The 17,116-nt window shown below is 32.6% G+C and overlaps 2 protein-coding genes across 3 annotated transcripts; both read right to left on the minus strand.

Moving 5' to 3' along the window:
* Nucleotides 1-8,245: 8,245 nt before the first annotated feature.
* Nucleotides 8,246-10,636, minus strand: LOC146941927 (RNA-binding (RRM/RBD/RNP motifs) family protein). 2 transcript variants are annotated; one of them, XM_085755793.1, is made up of 5 exons: nucleotides 10,225-10,636; nucleotides 10,013-10,111; nucleotides 9,019-9,303; nucleotides 8,722-8,863; nucleotides 8,246-8,628 (listed from the first exon to the last, which is right to left on the minus strand). In XM_085755793.1, exons 1-4 carry the CDS (start codon nucleotides 10,588-10,590, stop codon nucleotides 8,732-8,734), a joined length of 882 nt encoding a protein of 293 aa, XP_085611919.1. In that variant the 5' UTR covers nucleotides 10,591-10,636; the 3' UTR covers nucleotides 8,246-8,628; nucleotides 8,722-8,731. The 2 variants fall into 2 exon arrangements, with proteins under 2 accessions (XP_085611919.1, XP_085611918.1); XM_085755792.1 differs by having other exon boundaries at nucleotides 8,719-8,863.
* Nucleotides 10,637-11,502: 866 nt separating this feature from the next.
* On the minus strand, nucleotides 11,503-14,838 carry LOC146941928 (uncharacterized). The gene has a single exon (XM_085755794.1). The coding sequence runs from the start codon at nucleotides 14,813-14,815 to the stop codon at nucleotides 11,804-11,806; it is 3,012 nt and encodes a 1,003-aa protein (XP_085611920.1). The 5' UTR covers nucleotides 14,816-14,838; the 3' UTR covers nucleotides 11,503-11,803.
* Between the last annotated feature and the right edge of the window lie 2,278 nt (nucleotides 14,839-17,116).

A 17,116-nucleotide genomic window follows, 5' to 3' on the forward strand; every position in this document is an offset into this window, starting at 1 on the left:
GAGGATATTGCTGTGATAATGGAGTTGCTTTATATAATTGCAAGCAAAGAAGAGGAGACGATATGCCAAAGGTTTTTTTTTTTTTTTCCTTTTAAACAAACTTTTGTTTGTTGCGGAGGGAATGAATTAAAGTTTGTTACCGAAGAAAAATATGATTTTCCGTTACTTACGGAATAAAAAAGATATGAAAAATTATAAGTTTTATTTTTTAAAATAAAGCTTTTTTTTAAAACAAACTTTGGTTCCATACATAAAATGAATCCTGTAGTAAAAATTCCATAAATAGGATTGTAATATTATTATCAAAAACTAGTGAAAAGACGGGTACTTACGTGCTCGTCTTTCCGCTCTTTTTATTGCGCTAACACGTGTATATTATCAACGATATTTTATAGAAATTTTGCATGTATATTACAGACGATGTTTTTTATATCTTTTTTTTATATAGATTAAATTTATAAGTATAGATATTTGTAACTTTCAAATGTAAAAACACTTCTTTAAAGAAAAAATGTAACAAACTCAACAAATCATATTTATCGTTTTAAAGAAAAAATGTAACAAACTCAACAAATCATATTTATCGTTTTCAATGATAAGAATAATATAAATATAACAAAAATTCTTATCTTTTTAATAACACCAACAATAGAACATTATTATAGGAAAAATTTGTTTAAGGGTATAATTGAAATAAAAAAAAGTAAGTCCAAAATCTTTTCAAAATCTCTCTATTCTCTTTTAATAACGCATGTGATTATCTTATTAAGTTCGTTTGTATAATTTTGATTAAAATTTTTAAATTTTAAAATATTAATGGAAACTATTGATATATTGATTTATAAAAAAAATATTGTCAAGACATATAACCAAATTATTTTTGAACTGAACATATTTTAGTTTGCATGCATATAAAATTAAGATAAAACGTTGACAAAAAAAATTAAGAAAAAACAATGAACATTTTTTTTTTAAGGAAACAATGATCATTTATTGTTTATTCTAATAGTAATTAGTAACATCATAACATAAATGTATAAATGACATGTTATTTAAAAGAAACATTGTTATGATTGCGATAAAAGAATATCTTTAAAAACTGCATTTTTCGTAAAGTCTCCATCTTCTCCTTCTATTTTCTCTTCTTTAATGATAACTTTTGTTGAATTTTGAGAAACTCCTCTTGATAAAGCTACATATAATTGACCATGGTTAAAAACATGTCGTGGAAGATAGATTCCGACATTGGGAATGGTTTGCCCTTGTGACTTATTTATGGTAATAGCAAAATTTAGTTTAACGGGAAACTGTTTTCTACTACGCACAAAGGGACGTCCTGCACTCGCATTTGTATATAAAGAGAACCGTGGTTTTTTTAATTATTAAATAAAGGGAAAATAAGCAATAACATCCCTTGCTGTTAGGCTCCTTCCACTGCCGTTTAAAGGAATAAAAGCATCACTTTTTTCTTTGTGATTCCACGTTCTGCATATATACAATTGATAAACTGCTCCCATGTCCCCCATCCAATATCCAACAAAATACAGTGAAATCAATGTCCCTCTTATGACAATAACAAATCTTTTTTTTAAAGAATTTAAAGTCCAATCTTTAACATTATTTTTTGCTCACGTTTGTTACTAATCTTTTTTTAGAGGATTTAAAGTCCAATCTTTAACATTATATTTTGCTCACATTTGTTACTAATCTTTTTTTCAGAAGATTTAAAGTCTGATCTTTAACATTATTTTTTGCACACGTTTGTTACTAATCTTTGTTTTAGAGTATTTAAAGTCCAATCTTTAACATTATTATTTTTTGCTCACGTTTGTTACTAATTTTTTTTTAGGGGATTTAAAGTCCAATCTTTAACATTATTTTTTGTTCATGTTTGTTACTAATCTTTTTTTTTAGAGGATTTAAAGTCCAATCTTTAACAATATTTTTTGCTCACGTTTGTTACTAATCTTTTTTAGAGGATTTAAAGTCCAATCGTTGACATTATTTTTTGCTCACGTTTATTACTAATCTTTTTTTAAAGGATTTAAAGTCCAATCTTTACCATTATTTTTTGTTCACGTTTGTTAATATTGATCAAAGGCTAAGGAAGAGTAACTTATATTAATAAAATAGTATGGAAATACTATATTTTTGGAAGTAATAAAATAAAATGGAAATACTGTTTTTTGTGGAAGGGATATGAAAATACTTGGCAATCTTTGTCGGTTGTATTGAGGGGAACAATACAGATGTACAATATAAAATCGGCTGAAAAAAAAAAAGTAACATGGGTTTTTGTTTTGTGCTAATTTTTTGTCAGTTTGATCTGTGGTTAACGGAGGTAAAAAATGGTTAACGGAGACGATTAGTGACATGGATTAGTAATCCACGTGTTATTTTATAAGTCGCTAACAGTAAGAACAATTCATAAGGAATTGTGTGTAAGTTTTCTCCTTGAATTAAATTTATTATTATCTATTTGTTACATGTGTTATTTGTATTTAAAATTATAATTAAAAATTAAGGGTATTTTTGGAAAGAAAAGTCCAACCCAAAAGTGTGCTGAAAGAGGTAGTTTTCTTTATATATAGTATAGATAAAATATTTACTTTTTTTTTTTGTTTTGAGTAAAGTTGAAACCATAGTTGAATCCTAAATTTTGAATAAAGAAGTTGTAGGGAAATTGAAGAACATATATAGTTATACTTTGAATAATATGAAGTTGAAGAGAGAGTATATCAATTGTTTGTTACGGAAGAAAGATGTGAGAATATATTGTGTTTAAAAAATATTAATTTATTGATGGATCAAAATGAGAGTATATCTGGAAAAAAGCTCCAAAAAGTTCATTTCTTTAATTTAATGTTACTATTCTAAAAAAATGAGGGAGTAATTAATTACTAACATCTTCGGGTAATAAAAATATATATTGTATTTGTTTCTTTTTAAATGTCATTTTAGAATAGTACGATTCAAATTAAAGAAGTGGATTTTTTGTTTTATTTTTTCGATTATACTCTCATTTTAATCCATTGATGAATTTCTATTTCTTTTAAACACACTCTCTTTTCAATAAATCTTATTCTCTATCTTTGTCCAATAACAAATTATTGTTATTCCCTTTCTCCAACAAACTCTTTTTTTTTCTTGCACATATAGTCTATCTCTCTACCATAACAAGCAATTTATTTAATAATTGTTAAGCAAAACAAAAAAAATTCAATTTCACATTGATTAATGAGTCTTTCACTTTTTCTTATTTTGAATGAAGTTTTTATTTTAATTTTTTTCTTTAGAATTGTTTTTCTAATTTGCACTTAACTTTTTTGACAATGTTACAATCATATTTATAGAATTTCTACTCTTTACAAATTCATCATTATAGGTAACAACATTTTTTTTTTCTAAAAAAAACCTTGTTTGAAAAGAAACAAATTCAAATTTTCAAATACATAACATTAATTAGTTTTTTTAAGAAACATTAATTAGTTTTATGGAAAAAGAGTAAGTGTGAGTGTGAGTGATTGAGAAAGAGTATAATTGAGAAATTATACGTTTAAAAGATCAAAACAATAGTTAAATAGGAACACTAAATTAAACATTAAACGACACTTAAAAAGAAACAGATGGAATATCATTTAGCCCAAGCCCAAAGTCCGCCGACGGTGGCGTGCATGTGACCTGTATTTTCGTGAATGATCATTTCATTCATACATGTGTGCCCAATGTAAAACCTTTACTTTTTATTCAATTCACACAACACCGGTTCTATTCAACAAGGAACTTGGTGTTTATTCTCCAAACCCCAATTTCAACTCTAGTATTCCAACACATGGCCATAAAAAAGATACTCCCTCCGTCCCATAATACTTGACACAGTTGACCATATTACGCATGCCAATGCATAACTTTGAGCTTAAATATCTTGAATAATATATTAGAAAAAATTATGAAAATTTGATATTTTGAAAATACTCATCGAGACGAATCTAACGACATCTTATATGATATTATTTATCTTTGTATATTAGTAGAAAAATACGGTCAAAGTAAGTTAGATCAAAATTACACAATTTTAAATGGATCATCTATTGCGGGACGGAGGGAGTAGTTTTTTTGTGTTCTTTCCAACTTTCATTATGAGGTACTATGTAAATTGTTGTTGAGAGGAATTATTGCTTTGCAATTATTATGTTGTTGACAAAACCTTCCAATAGGAATTCACCTATAAAAGTCCAAGAGGTATGTTACGATGGATTGCTAATGAAGAAAAGTGAAGGGTACCCCTAGGCCCTATGTACTTTGCTTGCCCAATATTGAAATCTTTTTTTTTACAAGACCCAATATTGAACTGAATAGGCAGTTGTAAAGTGAGTAAAGTATTTTTAACAAGTGATTAGCAAATTAAGATATTATAAGTATATTATAATAAATCATGTATTTATTAAATTAACAATGTAATTTTCTCACTTTACTCGCTTTGGATGAACCAAATTTATATTCAACGCCTAAGCCTTTGTTTAACGAGGACAAATTGCTAGCTTATAACATACTATAAGCTTGTATGATGAAAGTGGAGTTTGTGTCTTCTTTCACGAGTTTATTCAAGCGATTGAATGCAACCACTAATTTGCAATCTGTTGTCAGCTTGCTGATTCACCCTTCACTGATTTCGTACCTATTTTCGTAGGGATGTGTATGTGTTGATGTCTCGAAGGAACCCTTACATTGGACAATGGTCCCATAATGTGGGTGCCTAATTACGTAAGCATGATTATGATTTGAATATGAATTCTTGCTTAGGACCTACTCATTCTGGTACACACAGCAACGTAACTACTCCTAACGCGTTATATATTTGCATGTTTAAAACGAATAATTATTAGTTATAAAGTTTCAATCATCAACAAGTGACATCATTGCGTAGTTCTCGGTTATCATCCTAAATCAGTACCACACAGTTTATTGAGCATGTAATTTTTTTTTTTTTTGTCAAAAATAAATTTTTACTTTACAGGTGATTTGAAACACTCTTAAGATTAAAGCAATCATATGAAATAATTCGGAAAATACTTGGGTGACATAATGTCACCGTGACATTAAATCTGGGTCACACAAAGGTGTTGTGTTGTGTGGCCCAGATGTTATGTGGCAATGTGTGTTGTGTGACCCAGATTCAATGTCACGGTGACATTATGTCACCCAAGTGCTTCCCAAATAATTCACACTTTCCATTTTAAATATTTTTCCTCACCTTATTAATTATGAGATTTATTTCGACTGCATGATTAATGATTGTTGGAATATAAAATTATATTACTTTTTAAAATACCTCCACAAATTCCTATATGGTGAATCTTTCTAAGGATCTATGTGAGGAAATTTGATATTAGATGCATTTCTAACAATAAAGTACACCGAAATCACATCACATATATAAATTAACTCTAAAATATATTTGTACTTGCACAGCTAGGTGGAGCTCAATACAAACAAAATGTATAATTTTCCCTACCAAATTATCATTAGAAAAAGAAGGTTAATATCATGCTATATATATATATATATATATATTCTCTTAAGACTCCACAGAAACAAAAAAAAAAAAGAAGAATGTGGTTACAAAGCATGAATTGGGGAAGAATGTGACATCTAAAATCTTGATCCTAACTACTACCTAACACGATGACTATTGCATGGGTTCTCGTTCTTTAGGAAGGCCTCTAGACGAGGAAATCATGACTTAGTCCTTAAATTTGAGATCACAAAAAGCAGGGCATTTGAGCAACTACTATCATGATTGGAGCAAACACCCCTTGAAATTAGCCATAAGGTAAGAGTTGTGTTATTTGAACAACTATTTGGATGATAACTTATGAGACAAGGAATGAAGGGTTTTGAAAAAAGGGAAGAAACAAGTGGGAGAAATATAAGACATTGGGACGAGAGGGCTTTGATGGGTTCATTTATCTTCATGATACAAAACATTCTCATTTGGAGGATCTAAAAAATAGTATTTGATGAGAGTTTTGGAGGGTTTAAATGTCTTCAAATTTAATATATGTTGTTATATTATTCTTAAAATTAAATTAAAATATATTAACCAAAAACATTAGTTTATCATTCTCTTAATTTTCTCCCCTCTCCTCTAAACTCCCAAACAAAGCCTAAGAATATCAGATGAAATAAAACAATCAGGGGCAAAAGCGGATATCATGTTAAGGTAATAGCTTCATCATCACTGTGTTAGTTGGATACTGCGGTTTTTGTTCTTCACCTAATCATCTTCTGTTTGAATTTGTAAGTTCAGGTAAAAAGTAATATTCGTACTTATTAGACCGTGTTGAAAATTCAAATGAGTTTGGAGTTATACATTTGCTGAAAACGTGCTAGATAAAGACATTCCAAGAGAGAACATACTCATGCATTCTTGGACATTGTATTAGGAAGATGTGGTGTCATTTTCCTTCATTGTGATATGTTGTCAAGACCCACTGCCACCTAAAAAAAGTTTTGAATTGTCCCAAAAAACCCTTTTAACAAGAAAAAGTGGTAGGGAAATAAATAAACTATGTTATTGAAAATGTCAAGATGATTAAAATACCCTTTTGGAGCAGCTAGATTGATTACACAATTTTGGTTCTTAGAGTCATTTATCTCTTACTCCTTCCGTTTCCAAATGAGTGTCGCTTTAGGCTTTGGCACACAGATTAAGAAATAGAATGAAATAATCATTGGATATAACGCTTTTACTAAATTGCCCTTACTTTATAAGAAAAAGACAAAATTAAAGTTGTATTGAAAATTGTGTGAGAGAAAAGTTGGAGAGGGTAAAGTTGGAAGAAAAAAATTAAAGTTGTATTGGAAATGTAAAGCGACACTCATTTTGAAATAAATTTTTTTGGCTAAAGCGACACTCATTTTGAAACGGAGGGAGTATTAGTTAGACTGAATTACATATCTTTTAATGGCATCCAAGGTCATGCTAGGGGTCCTGTGTTAGCTAACGTGATCTATAGGACATAAAATAAATGTAAGGTCTACTGAGAATGCACAAAGAAAAAGATTTGGTTTGTGATCATATAGGTGGTTGTGACTTTGATTGTCAAGCTAAATTAGCTAATAGTGACGAGGTTAGACATTGCTTTAAATTGAATAAAATTAACTTGATATATCCACCGTTGAATCACTGATTACTTGGGTTTAACTTTAAGACCGTAATATTCACCAATTGCTTAGCAAATTAAACAACCAACCTAATTCAATAGTTAAGCATAAAAGAGACTGAACCTTGCATGTAAATGTACGTATCCCTTTAATCTAAATTCATTTGAATGTTTTTTTTTCTTTCCATTGTTTGAATAACTTAACAAAAACATTATGAAATAGAGGGAGAAATTGATTTAGAGAGAGAGAGAGAGAGAGAGAGAGAGAGAGAGAGAGAGAGAGAGAGAGAGAGAGAGAGAGACTTCTTCCAATCAATTAAACAATAGAAACTTTTATGATTTCATCTCAACTCTTTCTATTGATACAAGCATTTAATGTGTTTCTTTAGAGTTGATCATATTAAAAATTGCCAGGTAAATCTCAACAGATAACCAAATTTACAAAGTAATCATTATAAAATGTATATCATACTTGCAAGCATGCATTTTAAACAACTCAATAACAGCAGCAGCAACAACAAAAAAAACTTTGTACCACGATGCTACTTCGACTACTATAAACCTAAAAAGAGAACATTAATGCTACTGATCACTACAGTAGACATTTGAGTGCATTAGCAGTGTTTAACTTTGTTGATAATATATAACATACACAGTGAACTCAGCCTGCAAGAATGTAACTTCAGTGACCTGGGTCTATGAACAAACAAGCACGCATTCAGGCTAATCTGGTAAAGTTCAAGTCTCAACTTAGATTAGTAAATGGCAAAAGACATGTCTTTTTTCTTAAGGTAACTACTATCTTTCACAGCCAAAACACAATATAGGAAAGAAAGAAAAAAGTCCTAGAGCGACTTTGAGAGACAAGGCAACAAAACAAGCCTTTGAGAAGCAATTAATAGAAATGTTTATCACATACATATTATGTTCAATCTTTTGTTTCTCATCCTCTTTAAACAGTTTTGTTCTGTTATCTTCTGATGCAAATTGAACCAATATTCTTAAGGACATAACTTAATTGCGGATCTTTAGGTGTTGTTTTTAACATTCTGATATCACAATTCAACAGACCAGCCGTGTACTCAATAATATAAACAGTACCATTTAAATTTAGTTGAAAAGATTATTCTACGTGGCATGTTATAATTGTTGTACAACACAAACAATATACATGGAACACAACCTAAGATTTCTCCTATTCTTAATCCCCCATATAGTACAGATAAAGAAGAAATTATCAGATAGGCTGCATACACATGTCATTAAGAAGTAATCAACGAAGATGCAACCATCACTAATATTGATATGTTTATTGCTTTCTTAGGATACAGTACCTTGCTAACCATTTGATATTAATTCATTAACAAGAGACTATTCAATTTTGAATCACAGAGATGCTTGTGCTTACAACTATCAATTTCTTTTATCTGTTCAGCCTCAAGTTCACAAAGAAACAAACTACCTGTAAAAACACATCATTTAAACCAATAAAAATCTTTGCATTATTGGTTAGAATGAGAAAACAATCAAAACGTTTGAAGCAAGGGCGTACAACATCAATAATATCAATCAGTTTTGTCGGTTTCTTCCTCATTGACGCTCAACTCAGAAGATGTATCTTCAGACCCTGCACTCTCCTCCGCCAGTTGAACAAACCGCTTACTAGGTGCCACCCTTAGTGGCCTTCCCATAAAATTCTGCAGAAATATCAAATTTTCCAATGTCACAATACTAAATAATTTTTTTTTCCGTAACTCCAAGAAATTGCGGTTAAAATTTGTGAGAATGACATTACACGTACTCATGAATCCAAATTCAAATTAACAAATTGGTGCAAGAAGCAATGAGTTACCTTTCCTTCAAACTCGGCAAGAGCTTCATCAGCTTCTTTTTTAGACTTGAAGGACACAAATCCATAACCAGATGGCCGTCTAGGGTTCTCATGAAAGATAACCTCGGCAGAAACAACTTTACCAGTTCCCGAATCAAAAAACTCCTTGAGGTCTTTAGACCTTACTTCATAAGAAATGTTTGCGACAAACAAGTTATATGTTATTGGCTTCCGTTCCACTGATGGCCGTATTTTCTCCTTTTTAGGCTTAGCATATTTGATATTTATTACGCGGCCGTCAAACTCCTACGCAGCATTCAAAGAATAAACAGATAAACACATCAAATTAAGGTCCCTTCCTATAGATGCCAAGTAAATTCCACAACAGAAGACACATAAAAATCAAAATGCTACATGATTGACAGTCTGTGTTATCTTATCCCCTAATGGGTGTGAAAATTTCAGTGATGGTTTGTTAGATATAGTTACTGGTTGGAGATTTGTTAGAAATGGTTTACGGCAGTATAAATAGATAATTATCTTAGTTACTTGGATTATGAAGGTGTATCCTACTCTAATTGTATCATATTCTTCTAACTATCATAACCAATTTTCACCTAATAATAACTATTTTCTAACCACCTTAAACCAATTCTATCAAATCTCTCTGTAATTATATCTAACCGAGTTTGACATAGAAAATTACATGAAAAACAATCAACAATGTTGTAACTTGCGGATCTTAAAACATATTCCGCTATGCTATAGTGTGCTATAGCGCCACTATGACTGCTATTTGACGCATTTTGTACTAAAAACCTATTGCGAAATAACAACGATTTGTTCAAATTCAGCTACGCAACTGCTATTTGACAAAACGGATAATGACGTGTTTTATGATTTTATCTTACTTCAAATTAAGAGATAGAAAACCCTATCTATAAAATTCACACGTTAATAAAAAAAGCTTTATCAAATCGAAAAGAGGGTGAAATTTAATATCGGGCTTACATACATACGATTGGAGACTATTGAGAGCTGCAGAAGCTTCTTCAGGAGAACCCATTTCCACAAACGCTAAACCCCTGTTTCTGTTCTTATTATACATTGAAAGCTTAAACCCAAAAGGCCAAAACAAAAACAAACAAAAAAAACATTGTGAGATAGATAAATAGAAGAAGCCTGAAATGAATTGAACATAATAAGACAAAGTTGAAGATAAAAAACCTCAACATCAAGGACTTTTCCATATTTTTCAAACAAAGAACGAATATCTTCAGTGGTACTTGACCATGGAACATTCTGAGCAAGTAACCTGGTAGTAGAGAACTCTTCGGTTTGTTCCTCGGTGGTTACTTGGGTTTGTTGTTGTTCGGAAGTAGAGGCGAATGTGAGAGTAGAATGAGAGAGTTGTTTGGTTGTGATAATAAGGGCTGGGGTATGAGTATGAGTAATGGATAAACGAAGAGAATAAGGATTGAGGGAATAATGTTTGTTCTTGTCAAAGTCGAAAGAGTTGGTTATTATTACATGGTGTTTTGTGGAAGATAATTGAGTTGGACATGGAACAGTAGTAGTACGTAGTAGCGCCATTAGTTTCAGAGCATCTCAGTTTGGGTTAGTTTCTCTCTTCTCGATTGCTATGCTATGGGGATGAAACCAAATGGATAAGGGGTGGAAAAACGACACCGTGTTTGAATATCAATTTTATTTCTTTCAAAAACAATTAAAATATAAGTTAACATGACAAAGACAACAAATTAATGTTCTCATTGGATGGTGACAAAAAGACTAGCTAATAATCTAATTGGTAAGTGCTCTTTTTTGAACTATCTCTAATAAAGTGGTGGAATATACAAAGATTTCAATTTATTCAATAAGAGATTGGATGTTAGATAATGTTGTTAACATTTCTCTTGGTAAACAAATATTGAAAATAGAAGAGAAAATGTCATATTAAAAAATTGTGTTGAGATTAGATTTCATCAATTAATTAATTTTGTGTGGATGTGATGATAAATAGAGATGTGTGGGAAGTGGAAGGATATTTGAATAAGTTGCGGGACTTTTAACCATTTCTTTGAAGTTAAATCATTTTATGTGGAGGCTTGGGAGGGAATGCTTACCAAAAAGGCAAAGATTGATGACAAAATGTGTGAATTGCCAGCCAAATTGTACTATTTGTCATAGGTACACTGAATACAATTGACATTTATTTCTTGATTGTGCACATAGTATTGTTGTTTGGAGGAAACTTAACATGTTGACAACTTTGGAAAGTTTGATGGTTGGTACAAAAGGTTTTTATGACGTATTTGTTCGGATGTGGCAGTGTCTCGGCACAACTCAACTAATCATTTTTGCAATAACGACATGAAGTCTCTGATGGAAACAAAACTTAAAGCTATGGGAGGACAAGACTGAGACCGTGGAGCATGTGATTGTTCGCGTTCAAAGAGCTCTCTACACATTGAAGCATGCACGACATATGTAATGATCTCAAAATTGAGAGTGTAATAAAATTGATAATTGTGAACTGATTATTGAATGAAGAGTAAAATTGATAGATTAGAACTCAATTAAAATTGATGTTCTTAGTACATAAAGGATAAAGGAAAAGATAGAAGAAATTACTCTACTAGAGAGTACCAAAGGGAGAGAGAGAAGAGACTTTCATCATTTTTCTTTCATACCCACTATTGATCCTTCATTCACTATTTATGCACATCCAAGGTTCCTTTATTTTAGGATCACTAGACATGTGTCCATTTATCTCAACTAATAATATTATGCCAAGTGTATTTCCTCAAATGCTATATTGAATCATAACATTACTCCCCCCATTAAAATCAACCTTGTCCTCAAGGTTGGAGTAAAGTAATGGTGTAAACTGATAGCAGCAACTTTCCATATTATTCTCATAATCAAGTGGGCCTTCTACATAAACAAGAGAACATTCACCACCTGGATCCCACTGTTTGAATTTGACTTGTTGGAAAACTGGAAGCTCGCAGATAAAAGTATTGTCTTCCTTTACTGTCAAAATGAGTAAAGAGCAACTCTCCACAACAGAAACCTTCACAGGAACTATAAAAGTCTCCAGGTCATGACCATGGATGTATATATGTAGAAGTATAAAAGTCTCCAAAGACAAGAGAATGACTTTTATATATTGTGAAGCCAAGCAAGCACAGAAGATGACCAACAATAGTATATTATTGAGCCAAAGATCCCCACCTACTCTTCCAACACTCACCAAGGACAATGCAATCACAATTAAATTTTGCTTACTCTCAATGGCCTTCAAAGTAGTCAACAAGTTGGCAAGGCTCCCTACTTCAACATGTATCACATGCAGACTTGTGATGAAACTGCCCTTTGACATTGATTCTATAACCAGGTCACTTGCAGGGGTACTCAACATTCCAAAGACAGCAAAAGCAATATCAGACATTGCTACAAAATTTAAACTCACCAAATTGTGGTTTGCATGGAAAAATATAGGATAATGATGAATGTTGAAGTGCCAAAATCCAATTATAAGATTCATTTTAACCAAAACACTATCAATAACTATGATGACCATTAACTTCATATTCTTTCCTTTATTTTCGATATCATCCCCACCATCAGTGAAGACCTTGATATAAGAAACATAACTACCTATGGCTCCTTTAATCACAAGAGACAAGCACTTTTTTAAGCAGGTATGGAGAACCAAATAACCAGCTGCATAATCCAGATAATGAAACAAGTTCATGCACTTGGAGAAGCTCTTGATATTTATTACTACCGAAAAAGCTTGACTGGACAAAAGAGTATCAGTTGTGTTTGCTGTCCATACTACACCTTTTCCACCTTCCAAATGTGCATTCTTGTTGGACAACAAGAATAACCCATTATTTTGAATTGTTACTGGTTGTAATTCTGCAAATTTAGATATCTCATTCATTTCCATTAGCTCAAAAAGAGTACCTAAATCAATCACTTTCACAGCTTGCAGCACTAGCATAGTGTTAACTATCACAAAAATTGACCAAAAGGAACTGCTTGGTGCCAACTCAAAGATTATAGTGGGATGTGATTCATTCAACAAATCAGCATTTGTGCCCACATAATCAAGAAAAAAGTTAGGAAATCTTATGCAAGAGAAAGCAATATGTATTGTGCTTACAGAGAATTGACCCCAATCAGTGAGCATTGCTTTGAAACATCTAACACATAGAACATAACCACTTTTGACTTTCTTAAAGTGTTGGAAGTGCCTAATCTGATCTAAGTGAAAGCATCTAGCAGTACTATTTTCACAGAAAAGCAGAAGGCACAAGCAATTTCTCAGACAAGCATCTTTACAAGAACTCAATGTTGATTTTACGAGTGCTGCATCATACTTAAGTGCCACATAATTAGGATATTCATCAACATATAGTAGCTCTAGTAAACGCCTTAAACATGCTGGAATGTTTAAAGCTTCAATTGCAGGGCATTTATACCAGTTTTCAACAAAGCAAACATATAAAGGATCAAAAGGCTCATGAATCCATTCACCCACAGTCCCAATAATTGTCTTGTCCTCCAAACAAACAATTAAAATTGTGATAGGATGATCACTCCCTGGTGCCTTATTTGTTCCTGGATCCCATTGTTTGAAATGTAAGGACCCATTTATAAGTGAAAAATAGCAAATGCCACTAAGAGTCATTTCATCAAACATGCTATGGGCGCTGTAGAATCTCATAATGCTGATTATTGGAAATCCAATTATGAAAGACAATGATAATCGGGAATGGAAAGAAATAAGAGGGTGGTATACGGTTGGTGGAAAACACATTTCACTTAAGAAATTGCTATCAGCAGTCACAATACAACCAAAAATTGGGTAATTATTGATTGAAGCATACCTTGGTAGAATTTCCATAATCATGAGAAAGGTTGACTCTAGTGGGCCTGGGTCATAGGGTGCGGAAGACCACAGTTGAATCGCATTGAATTGCATAGGCTCTTTGTGAACCTGAGCAACCAAGTTTGTAGACGCAATAGGGAAGTGATGTGGTTGTTGTAAGTCGAGTGGTCCTGGGTACGCTGAGTGATGAAGCCACGGTGGCGCAAGCGGCGGCGCAAGCGGCGGCGGCGGAACAAGAACAAAGTCTGGGGGATCCGATAGATGAGTATCAAGCTGGGTAAGCATGGTAGTGAGGTTGAAAACCCCTTGGTCGATCACTAAAAAGCCTTGTCGCTTGTTGACCGTATCGAGTGGTGTCTCCTCCATGCCACTACATTTGCTTTCAACAACGGAAACAGAATCAATTGAAGGAGAAACCGATGTCATGATTAAATTCTTCACTTGGACAGATTCATCGGTGACTGAATGTTCCTCAATTCGTTCCACGGACAGAAGAGTTTCGTCCGAAGTCGGAACCGCATCGCTCGTTGATTTGGTAGCTTCCGTCTCCTCTTGCAACAACTTGAGAATTCTCGCACACGACTCTTGGATTTCGCGTGCAGAATCAGCCATACGCGAATTTTGTTCTCGATTCGATTCATCCATTGAAGATATGAAGTGAGATGAACATGACTGTATCGGAGCATTTTCGATTGAGTTCCGAACACCATGCTGTATCGGAGCATTTTCGATTGAGTTTCGAACACCATGGGAGGAGCTTCCGGAGAAGTATTTACGTCGCAGGTCAAATTTGGCTTCAATTCGGTCCCATGCAGTATATCCCGGACCGTCTAGATACGCCAATTTCGCCCAATCGGCGTTATACTCGGCTTCTATTTTGTTCCAATGAGCTCCTACTGATTCAGCCCATGCCATGGTGACAATGAAAGCACCAATGTAATGATCTCAAAATTGAGAGTGTAATAAAATTGATAATTGTGAACTGATTATTGAATGAAGAGTAAAATTGATAGATTAGAACTCAATTAAAATTGATGTTCTTAGTACATAAAGGATAAAGGAAAAGATAGAAGAAATTACTCTACTAGAGAGTACCAAAGGGAGAGAGAGAAGAGACTTTCATCATTTTTCTTTCATACCCACTATTGATCCTTCATTCACTATTTATGCACATCCAAGGTTCCTTTATTTTAGGATCACTAGACATGTGTCCATTTATCTCAACTAATAATATTATGCCAAGTGTATTTCCTCAAATGCTATATTGAATCATAACAACATACTCACTAATGATCGAACTCAGCAGCGACATGTGCAATTTGTGTATTGGCAACCTCCTCCGGCAAATTATGTCAAGTGAAGCATTGATGCGACATTTTTTGCAACAAGAAAAAAAAAAGGTATGCATAGTCCCTTCTCTTCATGATGAGGAAGACACATTCATTGCTGCTATTAGCCTATGACAAAATATTGTGAATTTGTTATGACAAGAGCGGAGGGTGAAGCTTGGGGTTTGTACCAAGGCATTCAATAGATTTCGTCTTTGGGATACCAAATGGTGATTTTTGAGTTGGATTGTAAAATGGTTGCAGACAATGTGCACAACAATAAGCTTAGTCTTTCTGAGTATGGTTTGATTATCCAAAATTGTAAAACCTTTACTTAATCACTATAACGACTTTATAGTTGTTTTTACGCCAAACAAACGGTAGCATTCATGCACTTGCACAAGCAGCATTATCCCATGCTTCTCGCAGTACTTTTTACGTAATTTCTCATTGTATTGTTACTATTATTATGAACGAAACAACTTAAATTTGCTTGCATAAAAATAACTACCTTATATTTTAAATTAAAAAAGTCATATATAAATTTGTACACCTAAAAATTATGGTTAATCAACTTCAAATTTGTGGTTAATAATGGTACAAGGATGATTAGTGAGTTTTTACACCTGATAACCGAATATGATTAATCATATATACAATGACGGATCCATAAATGTTGTTCGCGTGGGCAAAATTTTATATGAAATATTTAAAGAAAATTTTTAGCAATGCAAAAGTGATAGAATAATAACATCATTATCATTGAGCAAAATATTTGAGATTATAAACACTATTCTATTTTATATTAGAAAAATAAAGACTCATTAGCAACTACATATTAAAATTGTTCTTTATGTGTCTTTATATTTAAAAAGTATGGTAGAAATTATTCAAAATTTCATTTACTGATTTGATTTTATAAAATTCATAAGCAAAACTCTTTTTCATGGTATAAATTTCTATTTAATGGGGGCAATCTATTGTTTTAATAGGGGACAATCATTAAAATATCAAAGACTTAACACTTATAACCGGAATCGTAGTGGGGGCAGTTGCCCCCATTATGTTATAGGTAGATCAGTCACTGCTAGGGTTGGGAATAGGTCAGGTCGGCCTACAGGGACCTACGGTCTGGCCTGGCCTGTTTAGTAGATATGTCTAGGCTTAGGCTTCCAGAAAAGCATGTTAAGCCTAATAGACCGGCCTATTAATACTTATTTATTAAAATGATTTTTATATTAAAATAAACACCTTTTTCTCTATCTATTAGTCATTTAATAGGCTTTGTTGTTATAGGCTTTTAAGTAGGCTTTAATTTAGTTAAAATTTACCTGTAGTGAAATAGGCTTTTAAGTAGGCTTTAAGGCCTGTTTAGCCTATTTAGTAGGCCAAATGACTATTTGATGACCTTAATGTAAAGTAGGCATGGAAGTAGGCTTTCAGGCCAGTCCAGACTTTTAAATAGGTCAGGCCAAGAAAAACGGCCTATGATATGCCATAGGCCAGGCTTAGGCTTGTAAATTTTTTCGTAGGCCAGGTTCAGGCCTATCAAAGTCTGGCCTGGCCTGGCCTATTCCCACCCCTAGTCACTGCATTTGATAACCACTTGGTTTTTAATCGCAAAATTGTCCAACTTTAGTCAAATAACACTGTTGTCATTTTAAATAATTCGTTTAGATGTTTTTTTTACAATATTTTTTGGTTAAGTAGTCTAACAACGAAAACTCACACATTTAATGTGAAGTTGGGAGATTTGAACTCCGGTCCAAGTTGTTCTTTGTAGCTACCAACTGAGGGGACAATTTGTTTACAATTTATTTAGTGACGTGTAGAAAAAAGTATAACGGCTTGTTAGTTTATAGTAGTACTAACATTTTCACAATTCCCG

This window comes from Medicago sativa, chromosome 3, assembly GCF_051527215.1.
Source record: "Medicago sativa cultivar Bolivia chromosome 3, Bolivia_mono, whole genome shotgun sequence".
Classification (NCBI taxonomy): Eukaryota; Viridiplantae; Streptophyta; class Magnoliopsida; order Fabales; family Fabaceae; genus Medicago; species Medicago sativa.